Here is a 16425-nt window from a genome sequence, read left to right on the forward strand (position 1 = left end):
TGTCGGCATTGGCATAAAAAAAGTATAGTGACTTCAAAATAATATGTTGTAAAATTATACAGGGTGATTCAGAACTTATCCAAAAAAAAAATTCTGGATGTACAGGGGACCCTTATAAATACAATTTTGTAAAGAAAAAATCAAAAAGGTCAGTTCGAAATTGATTTAAAAATACACTTCTGCACGGCACTGGAAACTGGTCCACTGTAAAACCTGACCTCGCACAATGCGACCGGTATGGCGGCGTGATAAAAACGGACAAAAACTTTCGCAAGGAAAGAAATATGTAAATAGAATTTTATCGCACCTATTTTATATCGGCAAATTCAAATGCTTTTGCCTTTATTAATTATTAATAAAATTAATTTGTGTTTTTAAATAATAAAATCATTTGACATACCCGATGCTGCAACAGCAATTGTTCAAAATTTTATCCACTCACGTGTAAACACATTTGGGTCCGTCTTACTCACTTTCTACGAACTAACACAAATGATGTCTTGCTTCACCATAACACAAATACTTCACCATAATACAAATGTTGTCTTGCTTCACCATAAATTAAAACGATATCCATCAACTCTGAGTTGCTATACACGCAAGCCATTTTTGACACTAACTACTAAAAAACTGATGTAAATACCACAGATAACAGGTAAAAACTACCGCAACGACGGATTTCAGTATTAGGAGTCACATGGTTCTCCACGCGTATTGTGAATAACGCTAGAGACTACAGTTGTCCAGCTATGTAGTGGTTTAATGTGCTATAACTTCAATAATTTTTTTCTCAGAAACTATAAGGATTTTACAAAAATTTTTTACAATATTGACTCCATTTCTCGTGCCGCATCTATTCTCAAAATTTTTTGGATAAGTTGTGAATCACCTTGTATAAAAGCAATCTGTTTTTACAAAATTATTTTCCATTGTAGTTTCACTCTCCTTTGGTTTCATATAGTTGATTTAAAAAGATAACAAAAGGCAAAACTATTGATTAAATGAAATAATTTCATATTACTATTCAGGAGAAACATACTATTGCCACTAAAAACTTACCTTCCTCTTAAAAGTTACACCCTGTGTATTAAAATATTGATTTAAAGATTAATTAATAATTAGTATATAACAATAAATAATATTGTTTTTTATGGAAGTTTATAGATATAAAGCATAAAATTTATTACAAGGTATAAGAAAGTAGTAGCCACTGCATATCGGTTATCAGGTAAATAACGCGTAATGGATAATTAATGGGTATTAGGTACTTTACGACGCCAAATCTTCTAATTTTTGTCGAACATAAACATTTTTGTCGATTGGGTGTGCACAATGACAGATTTCGAGTTTGTGATTTTTATTTATTTCATTTCGTAATAGATATACGTTTATGAAAATAATGGAGGATGAAGACGAAAGAATTCTGAAGCCTGAAAAAAAGATTAGGACCCATAGCTGTAGTAGTATACCTTATGATAATATCATAGAGAATTTAGCGCCATTTAGGAAGAGGTTCCAGCTGTTCAACGATAAGGATGAGGAGGAGAAGGAAAAGGGAAAGGAAATCGAGAATAAAGGTAAGGGTGAATATTTACAGTTTTTAGTTTTGAGTATGTAGTTATTTTTGTTTTTAAATAAAATATACAGGATTGGACAAATGTGTCGGAACATCTGTGTACAGGGTGAACCATAAGTTTGATTAAAAAATACCTTTCTTTTGAATGACGTTCCTTAATTTCCAACATTTACTGTATTTTTAGAGATACAGCAGTTTTTTTTAAATGGAGTGCCTTGTTTATTTTAACATTTTTAAAATAACAGACTTTCACCTATTACAGCGATATAGGGCTTGGTGGGTCTGCGATTTATTGTTTTTTAAATGTTGAATAAAACAATAAAATAAAGAGTTGGCTGTTTACATTTAGTTGTTAATGATGGTTGGTTTTGGAGTCAGGAAAAAATATCTGCAAGATGCATGCAATATTTTTAATGCAACTTTCTCTGAAAGAAATCCCCATATTTCAAAATCAACAGTTTCAAGGGTTGTAAAAAAGTTTCATGAAACGGGAAGTGTTAAAAATCTTACAAAATCTGGCGCACATAAATCAGCTACAAATGAAGATAAATCATTTGATGTTCTTCTCAATCTATAAGAAGAACCAAAAACTTCAGTGCCTCAAGTAGCCTTATATCACAATATTAGCGAGTACATCCGTATAAAGTACATTTAGTACAAGAATTGGTTGAGGATAACCCTGATATATGGATGCAATTTTGTGAGGAAATAATGAACAACATTGAGAATAATCGAAACTTTGTCAATAATATACCTTTCTCCGATGAATCGACATTCTGCTTGAACGGTTTTGTAATTTGACATAACTGTCATTACTGGAGTGATCAAAATCCACATTGAATAGCAGAAAATCACAATATCCTCAGAAATTAAATGTATAAATGGCCATAATCAGATGACACATCATCGGTCCATTCTTTCTTAGAGAAATTTTGATCTCTAATCTGTATTTACAATGAAGAGGATATATTGAATGGCCACCACGATCACCAGATTTAAGTCTGTTAGACTATTTCCTTTGGGGTTATTTAAAATCTCGTCTACAAGACCAAACCTCAGTCGTTAGAAGAATTGGAAGATCTAATTAGGACGGCCGTTCAAGAAATATCACGGCATGCCATTCAAAATTCCTTAAGAGCCTTCGTTGATCGATTGTCAGGCTGCCGAAGGTGACCAGTTTGATATTTTGCAATAACAAATTTCACTTTCATTAAATATAATTTTTATTCTCTATTTTATTATTTTATTCAACAATTGGAAAACAATAAATCGTAGACCCACCAAACTCTATGTCATTGTAATCGGTAAAAATCTGTCTCTAAAAATGTTAAAATAAACAGGGCACTCCATTGAACACTTTTGTTCACCCTGTACACAGGTGTTCCGACACATTTGCCCAACCCTGTATAATATAAAATATAAGTAATGAAATGAAATGGCAAGAAAAATNTCTGTTAGACTATTTCCTTTGGGGTTATTTAAAATCTCGTCTACAAGACCAAACCTCAGTCGTTAGAAGAATTGGAAGATCTAATTAGGACGGCCATTCAAAATTCCTTAAGAGCCTTCCTTGATCGATTGTCAGGCTGCCGAAGGTGACCAGTTTGAATATTTGTTATGAATCTTTTTTTTTATATTCAAGTGCCCCATATTTTGCAATAACAAATTTCACTTTCATTAAATATAATTTTTATTCTCTATTTTATTATTTTATTCAACAATTGGAAAACAATAAATCATAGACCCACCAAACTCTATGTCATTGTAATCGGTAAAAATCTGTCTCTAAAAATGTTAAAATAAACAGGGCGCTCCATTGAACACTTTTGTTCACCCTGTACACAGGTGTTCCGACACATTTGCCCAACCCTGTATAATATAAAATATAAGTAATGAAATGAAATGGCAAGAAAAATAGTTCTAATGGATTTCTCCAAATTACTTTATCATACAGGATGATTCACAAACGGTGACCAAAAACGAAACGTCATATTCTTTGGTGAATTTTAAGGGGAGTCTTTCCTATAAAGTTTTTATATAGGATGCTTCGTTAAAAAGATACAGGGTGTTAAACTTAAAAAAATATTTTAAATATTTTTAAATAATTTAAAAACTAGTAAGTGAAATAATTTGAAATGGGGCACATGTATTTATGTAAACATTGTCTAAAGTCTGAGGCTTTTTTCTAAACTTTAAATGCTTCAGTGGCGGAGATACAGATTGATGGTATATTTTTCTAAATAAATAGTACGCCACTGGTTTATGGTAACAACCTTGATATTTTCGGATTGGTCTTTCAATTTTGTACAAATTACTACTCTTATGTTTTTCGAAAAAAGACTAATTTTCGAGTAAAACTTAAAAAACCAACTGAAAACACTTACTTAAATGACATGACAAGCACTAATCATTCAGTTATTTATTCGAATAAAGAAATTAATAACATTAGTCATCATTTTAATGATTTTATTATTTTTATTTGAATAAATTGTCAAAAATACCTCCATTTCCACGAACACAGGCCCAACATCTTTTTAGTAACGAAAATGTAATTTATTCTAAATTTATTGTTACTTGAATCTGATGAAAAGCATTATTTATTCTTTCTTCTAACTGCTTAGAATGTCAAAGTTGCTATCGCAGTCCACTATAAAATTTTAAAAAGCATTATATTCTAATATGGAAGTGTGTTCTCAGTTAGTTTTTTAAGTTTTACTCGAAAATCAGGCTTTTTTCAAAAAAACATAAGAGGGTAGTACATTGTAGAAAATTGAAAGACGAATCAGAAAATATCATGATTGTTACTCTAAAGCAGTGGCGTACTATTTTATTTAGAAAAATATGCCACCGATACCTTGTGTCTCTGCCACTGGAGTATCTAAATTTTAGAAAAAGTCCTAAGATATTGGACAATGTTTACATAAATACATGTGCCCCATTTCAAATGATTTCACTTACTAGTTGTTAAATTATTTAAAAATATTTTTTAAGTTTTAACACCCTATATCTTTTCAACGAAGCATCCTAGATAAAAACTTTATAGGAAATACTCTGCTTAAAATTCACCAAAGAATATGAGGTTTAATTTTTGGTCACTATTTGTGAATCACCCTGTATATTAGATAAATTTAAAAAAAAAAATTGAAAATGGCAGTATGATAGAAACACCCTCAAATATGTGAAATTAGTGACTTTAAAATTTTACAAATATGATAGGAATGTTGACCAAAGATATAAATTTTTATCATTTGTCATTAAGACTATGTAAATAAATAAGTACATATTTTCTAATTGATTTAGATATGTACCTATTGAAATGTATGCAAATCACTATGCAAAATTAGATTTACAGTACCCATTTTTTTTAAACATAAATTTGAAAGTCAACTAGGGCAAAGTTGGTAATAAGATAATTTAAAAATGTCATTAAGTTTGTTTTTTATTTGGGATCTCCGACAGCTAATAATGTCAATATTGACACAGGGGGACATTGTCATCAAATTGTTTTCACTGTTGGTTATTAATTTTGACAAAATTGATTGTGATTGATCTCCCAATGACAGAATGATCTAAGGAAGTCATTCGTGAAGAATGTCCCCGTCGAAGTCCATTATTAAGAAAAGCATTGAATAAACTGTAAACATGCATGAGGTGGTGACATTCTGTTGTAATTGTTTAGTTTCTTTTTAACTTTATTTTATTTTATACATTAATTTGGGTAAGTACTGGTTTATTTTGTTCTTTGCTAAGTGTGGATAGATTTTTTGTTGTTCCCATCAGGAAATTGTCCAGTGTATTCGCCTTATGTCTTTTGAATAAACAATGTTTTGTTATTTTTATTATTGTGATAAGGTAATTCCTTATCTTGATCAAACATTATAGAAATATAAATTCTTGGAATTATTTCTGTGGGATTATCCAGTTTAATAATAAGAAAGAAAATTTATTGTTTCTTAAACATTATTATATAAATATCTTCTAAAAGAATTCTTTTTTTTTTAAATAGCTTTCTGTCATGCCTATAAATTCTTAATCCCTTCAGTAAAAATTATGGGTCCGTTAATCTAATCTTTATTTTTTGAATGAGCGTCACGTTAAAATTTCTATTACAAAGTTGTATTTAAATGATTTGATCACATAAATAGTACGACTTAAAATTGGACATTGCACGTAATGCAAACCTTGTTTTCATTTTGGAAATGAGCCAAGAAAGGAAAATGAATTATTTGCTGATAACGATGCTGTAAAAAAAGTTTTAGATTTACATGTGGCGTTAAACATGAGAGATATAAAATTTATCATCAATTGAATAGTATTTTAAAGTGAATATTATGTTATTGTTATTGTTTTCCTTTGATTAAAAGAGTACAAAACAGATATTATGTTACCTGTTTTTGTTTATTTAAATTTTATAGGAATTTGAAAGAATTATACAACTATATATTTATATTAAAAAAAATATGTTTACCGCTTTAATAAATCTAGTTTAGTTTTTGGATCCGTACTTCTATCACTGTGCTTTTGATATTCTATGATTATTTAGTGATAGAATTAACTTCTGGTAATTATTTTCGGTTTTTTCATATATACTCTTTTTTTGGATAGATAAGGTAATAATGTTATCATTTAGATATGTACGGATAATCTATTTTTCAAGAATTGCTATAAAAATTTTAGTAACGCATAACCACATTGTATTGCACTGTGATAAAAAAATTCTATAGAAAAACGTACAAAATAACATGTAATCTTTACTATTTATCTATCTGCACCACTGTTTTCTACTATGCAGAGAACTTAACCCGTTACGAGATAAAACCCATTGTGGAGTCGATATTGGACAGCATCTTAGAAATGGCCGTCGTAATAATCGAGAAGAATCAACTGCACCTGGAAAGCATGAAGGAGAAGTGCGTGGGTCCCGTTAACCTCGTACGTCGCACCTCCTCCGACTACAAAAGCCGCATAAGATGCAACACCGCCGACACCCTGAGCCCCCTTTACATCCCGAAAATCATCCAGACGCCATCGACCGACAACCTAATCGACGCCAGGAACTTCGTAGAGGAATACGAAGAGTACCACGACTCCTGCTCCGAAATACACGATTCGGAATTGGCCATCAACCAGGTCATGATGGAGCTGAGCGATAACGTGGACAGGATCATCTCCGAGAAGCAGCGGAAGTCGGTGAAGCACGGCGGCGTGACCAGTTTGATACCCATCGAGACCGATTCCAATGCCGAGGATGATACGGAGGTTGTTCAGAACGACAAAAGACTGTTGGAGGTGGGGGCGAAATATAACATCCCCAAGAACCTTTTCCAAAGCACTGAGATGACTGAGATTACCGAACAGACCATAGATGAGTTGCACAGGAACGATGAGAATGCGGAGAATAACCCCGATATGGTGGAGCAGGCCGTCGTCGTTAATTTGAGTCTGACGAAGGAGGGGAAAGATGAAGACGATGACGTATACAGGCCGATTGCTGTCAGTCCTGACGGCAGATTTTTCAAATATGAGGAGGAGGTTAGTGACAGAAAAATTAATAATTAAATTTTATAAACAAATTTTTTAATAATTTTCTATTTTTTGTTCAAAATACCAATCTTTTAAATATTATCAGCTGGTATTTGGAGTAGAAAGTCTGAAATAATGTTATAATTTATCCAGATCGGTAGAGGTTCCTTTAAGACCGTTTATCGCGGTCTGGATACGCAGACGGGCGTTGCTGTAGCTTGGTGCGAACTGCAGGAAAAGAAATTAAATCGTGCCGAGCGGCAAAGGTTCAGGGAGGAAGCGGAGATGTTGAAAAAACTACAACATCCAAACATCGTACGTTTCTACAACTACTGGGAGTCACCAGGCATTAAGAAAAAGAACATCGTATTGGTGACCGAGCTGATGTTAAGCGGTACTCTCAAAACGTAAGTACAACAGTTCCACAATCTTTACTACTGATAAAATAATTTTGTGTATTCTCTGTGTGGAAATTGTAATATGTCGTACATTTATCATAGCGTTCCAATAATTTGTTCAACCAAGTTGAGACATTGCATTTTTACAAGCGCCTATTTCTATCTTTGCTTATCGTATACAAAAGGAGAGACTGAGCCTAAATTTGACTTCTTGACATTCCTTGCTAATAGTTGTCAGTGCCTGTCATAAGCGTACAAGTGTTATTTTCACGTAAATGTCAGTGAGTGATGCTACGGAAATGTGCAGTTCTTCAGCAAAAGTAATTGTTTAAAATGTTTATCATCTATTAAAAAGTGATGAAAGTATGGGATCCCTAGGAAGATTCAGGGCTTTTATTTTAAAAATGACCTTGATTGAAGAAAAAAGATCAACGAATGTGGGATGTCGATACAAGAGTTGAAGTTATAATAGAACTACTATCATTACCACTCACATTCTCCACACATCGCATGGTTTACATGTTGAGAATAAGCACTGCCTGCTAGTTTCGCGTAACTTGGAGTAGAGATACATTTATTTGAGGTTCGTCGTTAGTAACGATTTTTTTCTCGATAGGTATCTGCGTAGATTCAAGAAAATAAATCCCAAGGTGTTAAAATCTTGGTGTAGGCAGATATTAAAGGGTCTAGCATTTCTACATTCGAGATCTCCCCCTATAATCCACAGGGACTTGAAATGCGACAACATATTCATTACTGGCACTACAGGGTCCGTTAAAATCGGCGATTTGGGTTTGGCTACGTTGAAAAATAGAAGTTTCGCTAAATCCGTGAGTGAGACCGAATCAGTATTCCATTTACTGCAACTGTATGACATTTTTTTCTACAGGTTATTGGAACTCCAGAGTTTATGGCACCGGAAATGTACGAGGAGCATTACGACGAAGGCGTCGATGTCTACGCTTTCGGTATGTGTATGTTGGAGATGGCTACCAGCGAGTATCCTTATTCCGAATGCACTGGTCCTGCCCAGATTTACAAAAAGGTTATATCGGTTAGTAACGGTTTAAAGCGATTAATCGTACGTTTATAAAAACATTGCGTATTTTTTTTAGGGAGTGAAGCCTGCTAGTTTCGACAAGGTGCAGAACCCGGAAGTGAAAGACGTCATAGAGAGCTGCATAAGGCCGAGGAAGGAGGACAGGCCGAAAGTCAAGGACCTGCTAAGTCACGCGTTCTTCGAAGAGGACGTTGGTTTGAAAGTAGAGGTTGTTTCGCAGGAAAATAAAAAGATTGTTTTTCGTTTAAGGGTTATTGACCCCAAAAAGAGAACCCACAAACACAAGGAGAACGAGGCTATACAATTTGAGTTCGATATGGAAACTGACAGATACAACACAATCGCAGAGGAAATGGTGAGTTCATTTGAACTACTTGAATAATTAATTAAATTTTTCGTTTGGAATTGTCAAGTTACTTGTACTTCTTTATTAAATTTCATTGTACAAGTTGTTATAAAAAAGTAAGTCAAGCTGCTGTACAAATGAAAAATCTAATTTTTTTGCAAAATTCTGTACTTGAGAAAAGAGCAAGTGCTCCACTTCTTGTCTAGTGGCTTTGTTTAGTTTGTCACTTTGACAATGTCATTTTTGAGAATTGAAGTTGATCTGACTTGAAAAAAATATTAGAATTGGCCGTACTATTTATCATATTTGTAAGTGTTTTTTTTGTAAATTCCTGTTAATTGGTGTAAACTAATATGATATTTGTTACTGAAATTCTTGTAGACTTATTGTGTTGCGTTAATAAACAGCTTGATTTGGTTCTAACGCTGTCTGTAAGTATAGAAAAATTTAAGAAAACGGTTGTATTCAATAACAGTGCTAACACAATATTTTCAAGACTTTAGAAGGTGAGACCAAAATTTTTATTTCAGGCCAAGTCGGGTATCATCTTTGAGGATGACGCCAAGACAGTAGCCCAGCTGTTGAAGACCCAAATAACTCAAATCACTAAAGAGCGAGAGAAGAAAAGCAAGGAAGAGGAAGCACTGGCTCACCAGCTGCAGTACCAACAGTACCTGCAACAGCAGGTGGAGCAACAGATCTCCCAACAACAGCAGCAACAAGCCCAATCTGCAGCTGTTAATCAACAACCGCAACAGCAACAGCCCCAACAACCGCAAAGCCAGCAACAAAATGTAGGTTATCAGCAGTCTCAGCAGCAAGGGACCCCACAACAAGTTGCCGGCTACCAACAGCCCCAACCGACCCAGCAGCAGCAACAACAGTATTCTCAACAACAACAACAGTACACAGGGCAGCAACAGCAGAACTATCCGCAACAGAACCAGCAACAAGTCTTGCAGTCCAACGAGCAACAGGTCCAGTACCAACAACAACAACAACAGAACATCATCCAAGAGAAGCAACAGCAGTATCAACAACAGCAACAATCCATGGTCGAACAACATACCGAAGGACAACCACCTATGCAAACTCAGTACGTTCAGCAGCAACAGCAACCTCAAGCCCAACAACAAACAGACAGCACGATGATGCAACAACACCAGTACGCCCAACAACAGCCCATGATGCAGCAACCGGAAGTTCAACAACAGCCCCAATACCAGTCCCAGCAGCAGCAGCAACAACAGCAGCAGATGCCACAAGATCAGCACCAGAGCCCACCAGTATTACAGAGACAGACTTCGATGGAGCCAGCTCAACAACAACCGATCATACATAAACAACCAGCACCAACACAGTTCGTCCAGCAGAATTATATACAAGAAGGCCACCCACAACAAGCCGAGTATCTACACGTGCAACAGGCCCAAGACAGCCAACACAAGATATCTAGCGTTTCGCAACCGGATATGCTCCATTCTGCTCCGTTACAACAAGAACACAGACTTAGTGTTGACAGTCAGTTGGATATGGTACAGAAAGGGTTAGTTGACCAACAACAGACGATGGGTAACTATCAACAGCAACAAAGTTACCAACAGCAGCCACAACAGCAAACTTACGCCCAGCAACCGAACTATCAGCAGCAGGCCGCTTATCAGCAACCTCCACCCGCGCAAAGTTATCAACAACCCCCGCAACAACAGCAGCAGCAGCCAGGTTATCAAGGTCAAATGACGACGTCTCAGCCGGGTTATCAGACGCAGCAAAGCTACCAAGATAGCCCACAAGGTTACCAACAGCAAACATATCAGCAACAGCAGAGCTACCCACAAAGCCAGCAGCAGCAGCAGCAGCAACAACAGGAGCAGCAGCAGGTGTTGCACAGGATATCCAGCGTTCCGACAATATCACAAGACATGCAGTTCGCCCAGCAGCAGCCACAGCAAAGTTACCAACAGCCCCAACAACAGCAACAGCAAGCCTTCCAACAGCAACAGAGCTATCAACAACCCTCTCAACAGCAACAACAGTCCGGTTACACTCAGCAACAAACATATCAGCAGATGCCACAGACTTATCAGCAACCAAACCAGCAGAGTTATCCGCAACAGCAACAGCCGCAGCAGCAGCAACAGACTTACCAGGGGCAGCCGCCGCAACAGTATATTCAACCTCAGCCTAAGGAACAAGATCAGCAGGTGTACCAACAGTACGCAGAGCAGCAACAGACGCAGCAGTTCATTCAGCAGCCGACGGTGGATCACCAGCAGGTGTACCAACAGCAGCAATACGTACAGCAGGCCAATCAAGCTTACGCGGAGAAAAGTCCTCAGCAGGTTATGCCTCAACCGCCGCAGCAGCAGCAGACACAACAGGTTAGTACGGTATGTTCTGTAGCAATTTTTTTTTTTTTGTGAAAATTGTATTTTTTGTTGTAGGTTATCCAACAGCCGCCGGCCCAACCGCTTCCTCCCGAAATAGTACCACAGGAACAGCAATCAGCGTCAGCGTCAGTCGGGCATCGTCTGTCCACCACCGAAGTTCCGCCGATGAATTTGGCCGAGTTGCAACACAAATTGGCTCAGCAACACCTGCAGCAGGTCAAGGAGCAGCAGCATAGGGTGTCCACCGCTTCCTTGCCTCCCATGCCCACTTTCGATCCCCAACTGCCCGATCACAGGCGGCTGTCGACTATATCGCAGCCCGCCTCCGTTCAGGATTACCCCCAGGTTCAGGGCCAGGGTGTGTTTCAGCAGATCGGGGAAAGCCAGAGTCAGGAGTATTTGACCCAAGTACAACAGCAGCAGGTCAGTTTTGAATGTAGACATGGGTGGGGTTAGTTGCGGATTATTTTTGATTTTGAAATGACTGGTCACTTTTAAAGAAGGATTTTAAAGTGACCGACCAGTCTTATTTTTAATGATTTTTAAAATGATAAAAATAAACTTATAACACAGAATAATTTTCCAATACAATGAGAAGTTAGGTTGGCAGTAGCGCAATATATACCAAACTTTAAGTTAAAATTTTTGACTTAGAGGTCAAACGTAACAAAAAAAATTAAAAAAAACAAAAAAATAAAAGTTAAGCATCTATGTAGTAGTGAATTATATATAAAAGCCAGCTTCAATGCCATGCATGGTTGCTCTTAACACAAAAGAAGTCATACAAAAACAGATCGGCAAGGAACAGAGAGATTAACAGTCATAGTCATCCATGTATGACCTTCCGTGAACGGTTCTTGAATGCGAATGATAAATGAGCTTTTTCGAAAAAATGATTTTGCCCGTCACTACTTTGCAAGCAAATTTAAAAATGACTGGTCATATTTAAAGTAGAAATCTTCTGTAATGACTGGTCATTTTTGAATAACGGTTTATAAAATGTCTCGTTAAAGTAGTAGACGGCAAGTCATAATTAAATTATTAATAATTTTTTAATTACTCCATCTTTAAAGTAGCAGTAATATTAATAGTGATGGGTCATTTTTAAATAATTTTTAAAATTGAAGCTTTAAAAATTACTGGTCATATTTAAAGTAGAAATTTTTGTAATGACTGGTTATTTTGCATTAACGATTTATAAAATAATATGTCATTTTGAAGATGACCCGTTAATTTATTAATGATTTTTTAGTGACTTTACAGTAGCAGTAATTTTAAAAGTGACCGGTCATTTTTAAATACTGATTTTTAAAATAACATCATTTCTGTAGAAGTAACTTTAAAAGTGACCAGTCATATTTTTAATGATTTTGAAAATGACTGGTCATTTTAAATATGTTCACTGCAGCAGTTATTTTAAATGAAATGTTAATTTGAAGATACTTGCTAAAGGGCATTTGTGTTCCATAAACTTTTTTTTTAATTTGTTAGTAATATTAATAGTGACGGGTCATTTTTAAATAATTTTTAAAATTTTTGTAGCTTTAAAAATGGCTGGTCACATTTAAAGTAGAAATGTTTTGTAATGACTGGTTATTTTTAAATAACGATTTATAAAATAATATGTCATTTTGAAGATGACCAGTCATAATTAATTTATTAATGATTTTTTAGTGACTTTATGTAGATTATAGTGACCGGTCATTTTTAAATACTGATTTTTAAAATAACTCATTTTTGTAGAAGTAACTTTTAAAGTGATCAGTCATATTTTTGATTTTTAAAATGACTGGTCATTTTAAATATGTTCATTGCGGCAGTTATTTTAAATAAAATGTTAATTTGAGGATACGTGCTAAAGGACATTTGTGTCCTATAAACATGTTTTTTTTTTTAATTTGGTCACTGGTCATTTTTAAAGTAGTAATAATTTTAGAAATTGAGTCACATTTAAGTTAATTGATTTTTTAATGATCAACAATTTTTAAAGTATGTAGTCTTAATTTTAAATTTTTAAAAATTTAAAAAATGACATATTTTATAATGACTGGTCATTTTTAAGATGACTGGTCATTTTTAAAATTTCTAGTGGAATTTTGGTCTGCTTTACAACTGACATTTGCAATACACTATTTAAAGTTGCCATTTTAAAAATATTCTTTTTAATATATTTAGGTATTTATTCCACCCCAGCAGGAGCCTCAGCCTCTAACGGCAGAAAACCTCAATTTGCTGCCGGCCAACCAGGTGCCTCTGGAGTCGCTGATATCCGTGGAGAGCGTCAGTTCGACCCAGTCCCCGGGACAGGACTTCAAGAGTCTGCCCGGCCAAGGCGACGACATGGACCTGTCCACGTCGGAACAAGTAAGTTCAGAGATCTCCACGTCGACGGAGGAGAAACCGAGAAGGAAAAGGAGTACTTTTAAGCATCAGTTAATCGTAGATAACGTTTACCCGGACGGTACCGTCGAGTGCCAGCTCCTGTGCAAACAGAAAACCATTAGCTTTAAGTTTAACAGGTTAGATACGAAGCCGTCTCACATCATCGAGGGGATGATCAGGCAGCAGCTGCTGAAGGACGGGCCCCACAAGCACCTCAGGGATCACCTGCAGGAGGTGATCGATCAGCTGAAGATCGAGCCGGATAAGATCCCGGAATGTGCCAAGGCCAAGCCGCAGGGTTACGTCCAGAAGGTAAGTCTAATGTTTCACAAACATATGTTACTGGAATGATTTGTAATATATTACGTTTCTCCAAGTTACTGATAAAGTACGATATAAAAATAATCTTTATTCGCCCACTAAATCTCACAAATGATCTAAAAAATACTAGGTACGTCTCACTGACACAACCGTAAGTGGTACAAGACTTGGATACATCTGGAAGCTTGAGTTCATCTTGCAAACTTGTAGCTAGTTACTGAATAAATCAGTAAATTGAAAACTGTTCACAGCAAGGGTCTGAATTGTAACAAAGTTCTTCACTACACAGGGTGTTACTTTAAATGGTGGTCATATTTATACGGAGGCCAGCTTTGACCTTTAGAAACACATTATAAGTTTATTTTCTCAATTTGCACCAAGGTTGGTATGATACATATCAATGATATATATCCTATATATATCATTGATATCTATCACAATATTTATTCCTTGGTATATATCATGATATTTATAAAAATTTAAATAATTGTTCCTACTGGTTTAAAGTTGCTAAAACTGTTAACAGATGGCAGCAAAACCGTATGCTAATCGTTGATGAACATGTTTATTTATGTGATTCCCCGAATTTGTCAGCAAAGTAAAATTGAATTAATATTTTTATTTCATTATTTTTCCACGTGTTAGTCAATTCGAGCAGGTGCTGTGTGTTTGTATTTGTTTTAATATTTATGAAGTTTATGTTGACGGTGTAAATTAGTTAGTTTTTGTAGTACTTAATATTCTGGCAAATATTTTTTATTAGTTTCAGAATTTATATTTATTTTTTCGTTCTTGTTTTTGATATTTGGAATAAAAATATTTACCTAAATAATTTCTTAATTTTATTTCGCTAATATAATATTATACATAAACTAATTAATTAAAAAAATAAATAAATATCAAGACTTGATATATTATATATCGGATATAATCAAGATATATATCCGATATTTGATATTTATATAAATATCGTGACATTTGCCAACCTTGATTTGCACTGTGAAAAGTGATTTTTTAAATATTTTTTCGTAACTTTCATAGCTCGTCACTGGACATATTAGTGTAACCTCAAACAACCTTGCGTGCTAGCTGCTAGCGCGTACCCAACTAGGAGGTACTGCCGGCATTGTTGTCAAATATTACCTTTCTGGATTCGTATACATGTTTTTTTTACAGTACCATACAGAAATTTAACGATGAAGACACACAAACACACCTTACCCACACTAAACGCTGAAGTCATAAGATTATAAACATTTACTATACAAAACTCTTCTCTAAATACCACTTTTAGGCCCTTGATAAATTTATTTGCCAGTTAAATCAAATCTTTATCTGTCTCATTTTATAAGAAAGTAATGAAATAAACGGCTTTGCCTCTAAAATTCCCGGTGTGATATGTCCAATAGTTAATTAACAATTAACATTAGGTGCGTTTTGTTGGAATGATTCCGGAATTGAATTATGCATAATGGGCGTTTTATTGCAAGGATATTCTGAATCCGGTTGCAACTTTTGCTTCTGTGGTTTGAGACGGAATTATTAGAATTAAGTGGTGGGGAGATCAAATTTGTGAGGTTACTTAGGTAGCTGGTGTAGCATTGGCCCGTTGAGATTCGGCATCTGTCTAATGTCAGATTTGATTCGAATTGTTTTATTGAAAAATGTCATTCTAAAAAATCTAATAAATCAGGGATTGATCCAACAAAACGCACCTATTGTTTTAAAATGGACTGTATTTTTTTTTGTTACTGGTTTAATAGCATATGACTTTAATTATTGTTGGCAATGAAATAACTGAGAATATCAACAAAAAAACAATTGGTGATTTTCTTACCTTCAAAATAGGCGTCTTCTTACACAATCGCACTTAGTACGAGAGAGTACTTCCAAAGGCTGATACCGGCCAGTTTTGTAATCAAAACACAAGAGTTTAATAGTGGAGCAATAGCGGAATAGAGGCTGTAAAAAAAGACACAAGAGAGCATATGGTTTCAACGAGAGCTACCATTCAAGCCCATATTTGGAGTAGTCGCCAGTAAAGGCGTTGAAAACCACAGATTTTACGCGGTAATAACAAAAAGAACATAATATATAAATTAGAGATTCTTTTATATAGTTTAGAAATACAATAAAAAAAAACTAAGTAATTAAACTAAATGAAACAAGCAAAAACCAAACAAACATTATATAAAAAAAGTTATCTTGGGAACAAAGAGGCGTAGGTGATTTCTCTTTCTTTTTAAATTACCGTAAAAATGAGCTCTATTTAATGTAAAAAGTGCAAATTCCCGAGCGGCTTTTGCCTGACCCTGAGACAATTTGTTTATAACGCTGTTCTGCACATCCTACATTGTTGTAAAGGGCTACTTAATTTCAACTTTTTGAAATTTTTCTTTTTCGATAAGTTTCTTTAGATCAATTAGAAC

General features: G+C 35.0%; 1 protein-coding gene across 1 annotated transcript in view; it reads left to right on the plus strand.

Moving 5' to 3' along the window:
* LOC108905986 (titin) overlaps positions 1-16425 on the plus strand; it is a 46763-nt gene that overhangs the window by 10715 nt on the left and 19623 nt on the right. Inside the window, exons 5-13 of the mRNA XM_023455911.1 lie at positions 1381-1577; positions 6369-7108; positions 7253-7506; positions 8114-8327; positions 8387-8551; positions 8613-8912; positions 9434-11284; positions 11348-11716; positions 13469-13657. Coding sequence (XP_023311679.1) covers positions 1381-1577; positions 6369-7108; positions 7253-7506; positions 8114-8327; positions 8387-8551; positions 8613-8912; positions 9434-11284; positions 11348-11716; positions 13469-13657 — 4279 coding nt within the window. The remainder of the gene's footprint in view (positions 1-1380; positions 1578-6368; positions 7109-7252; positions 7507-8113; positions 8328-8386; positions 8552-8612; positions 8913-9433; positions 11285-11347; positions 11717-13468; positions 13658-16425) is intronic.

The sequence above is a fragment of the Anoplophora glabripennis genome, unplaced genomic scaffold (genome assembly GCF_000390285.2).
Source record: "Anoplophora glabripennis isolate ALB-LARVAE unplaced genomic scaffold, Agla_2.0 scaffold242, whole genome shotgun sequence".
Taxonomy (NCBI): Eukaryota; Metazoa; Arthropoda; class Insecta; order Coleoptera; family Cerambycidae; genus Anoplophora; species Anoplophora glabripennis.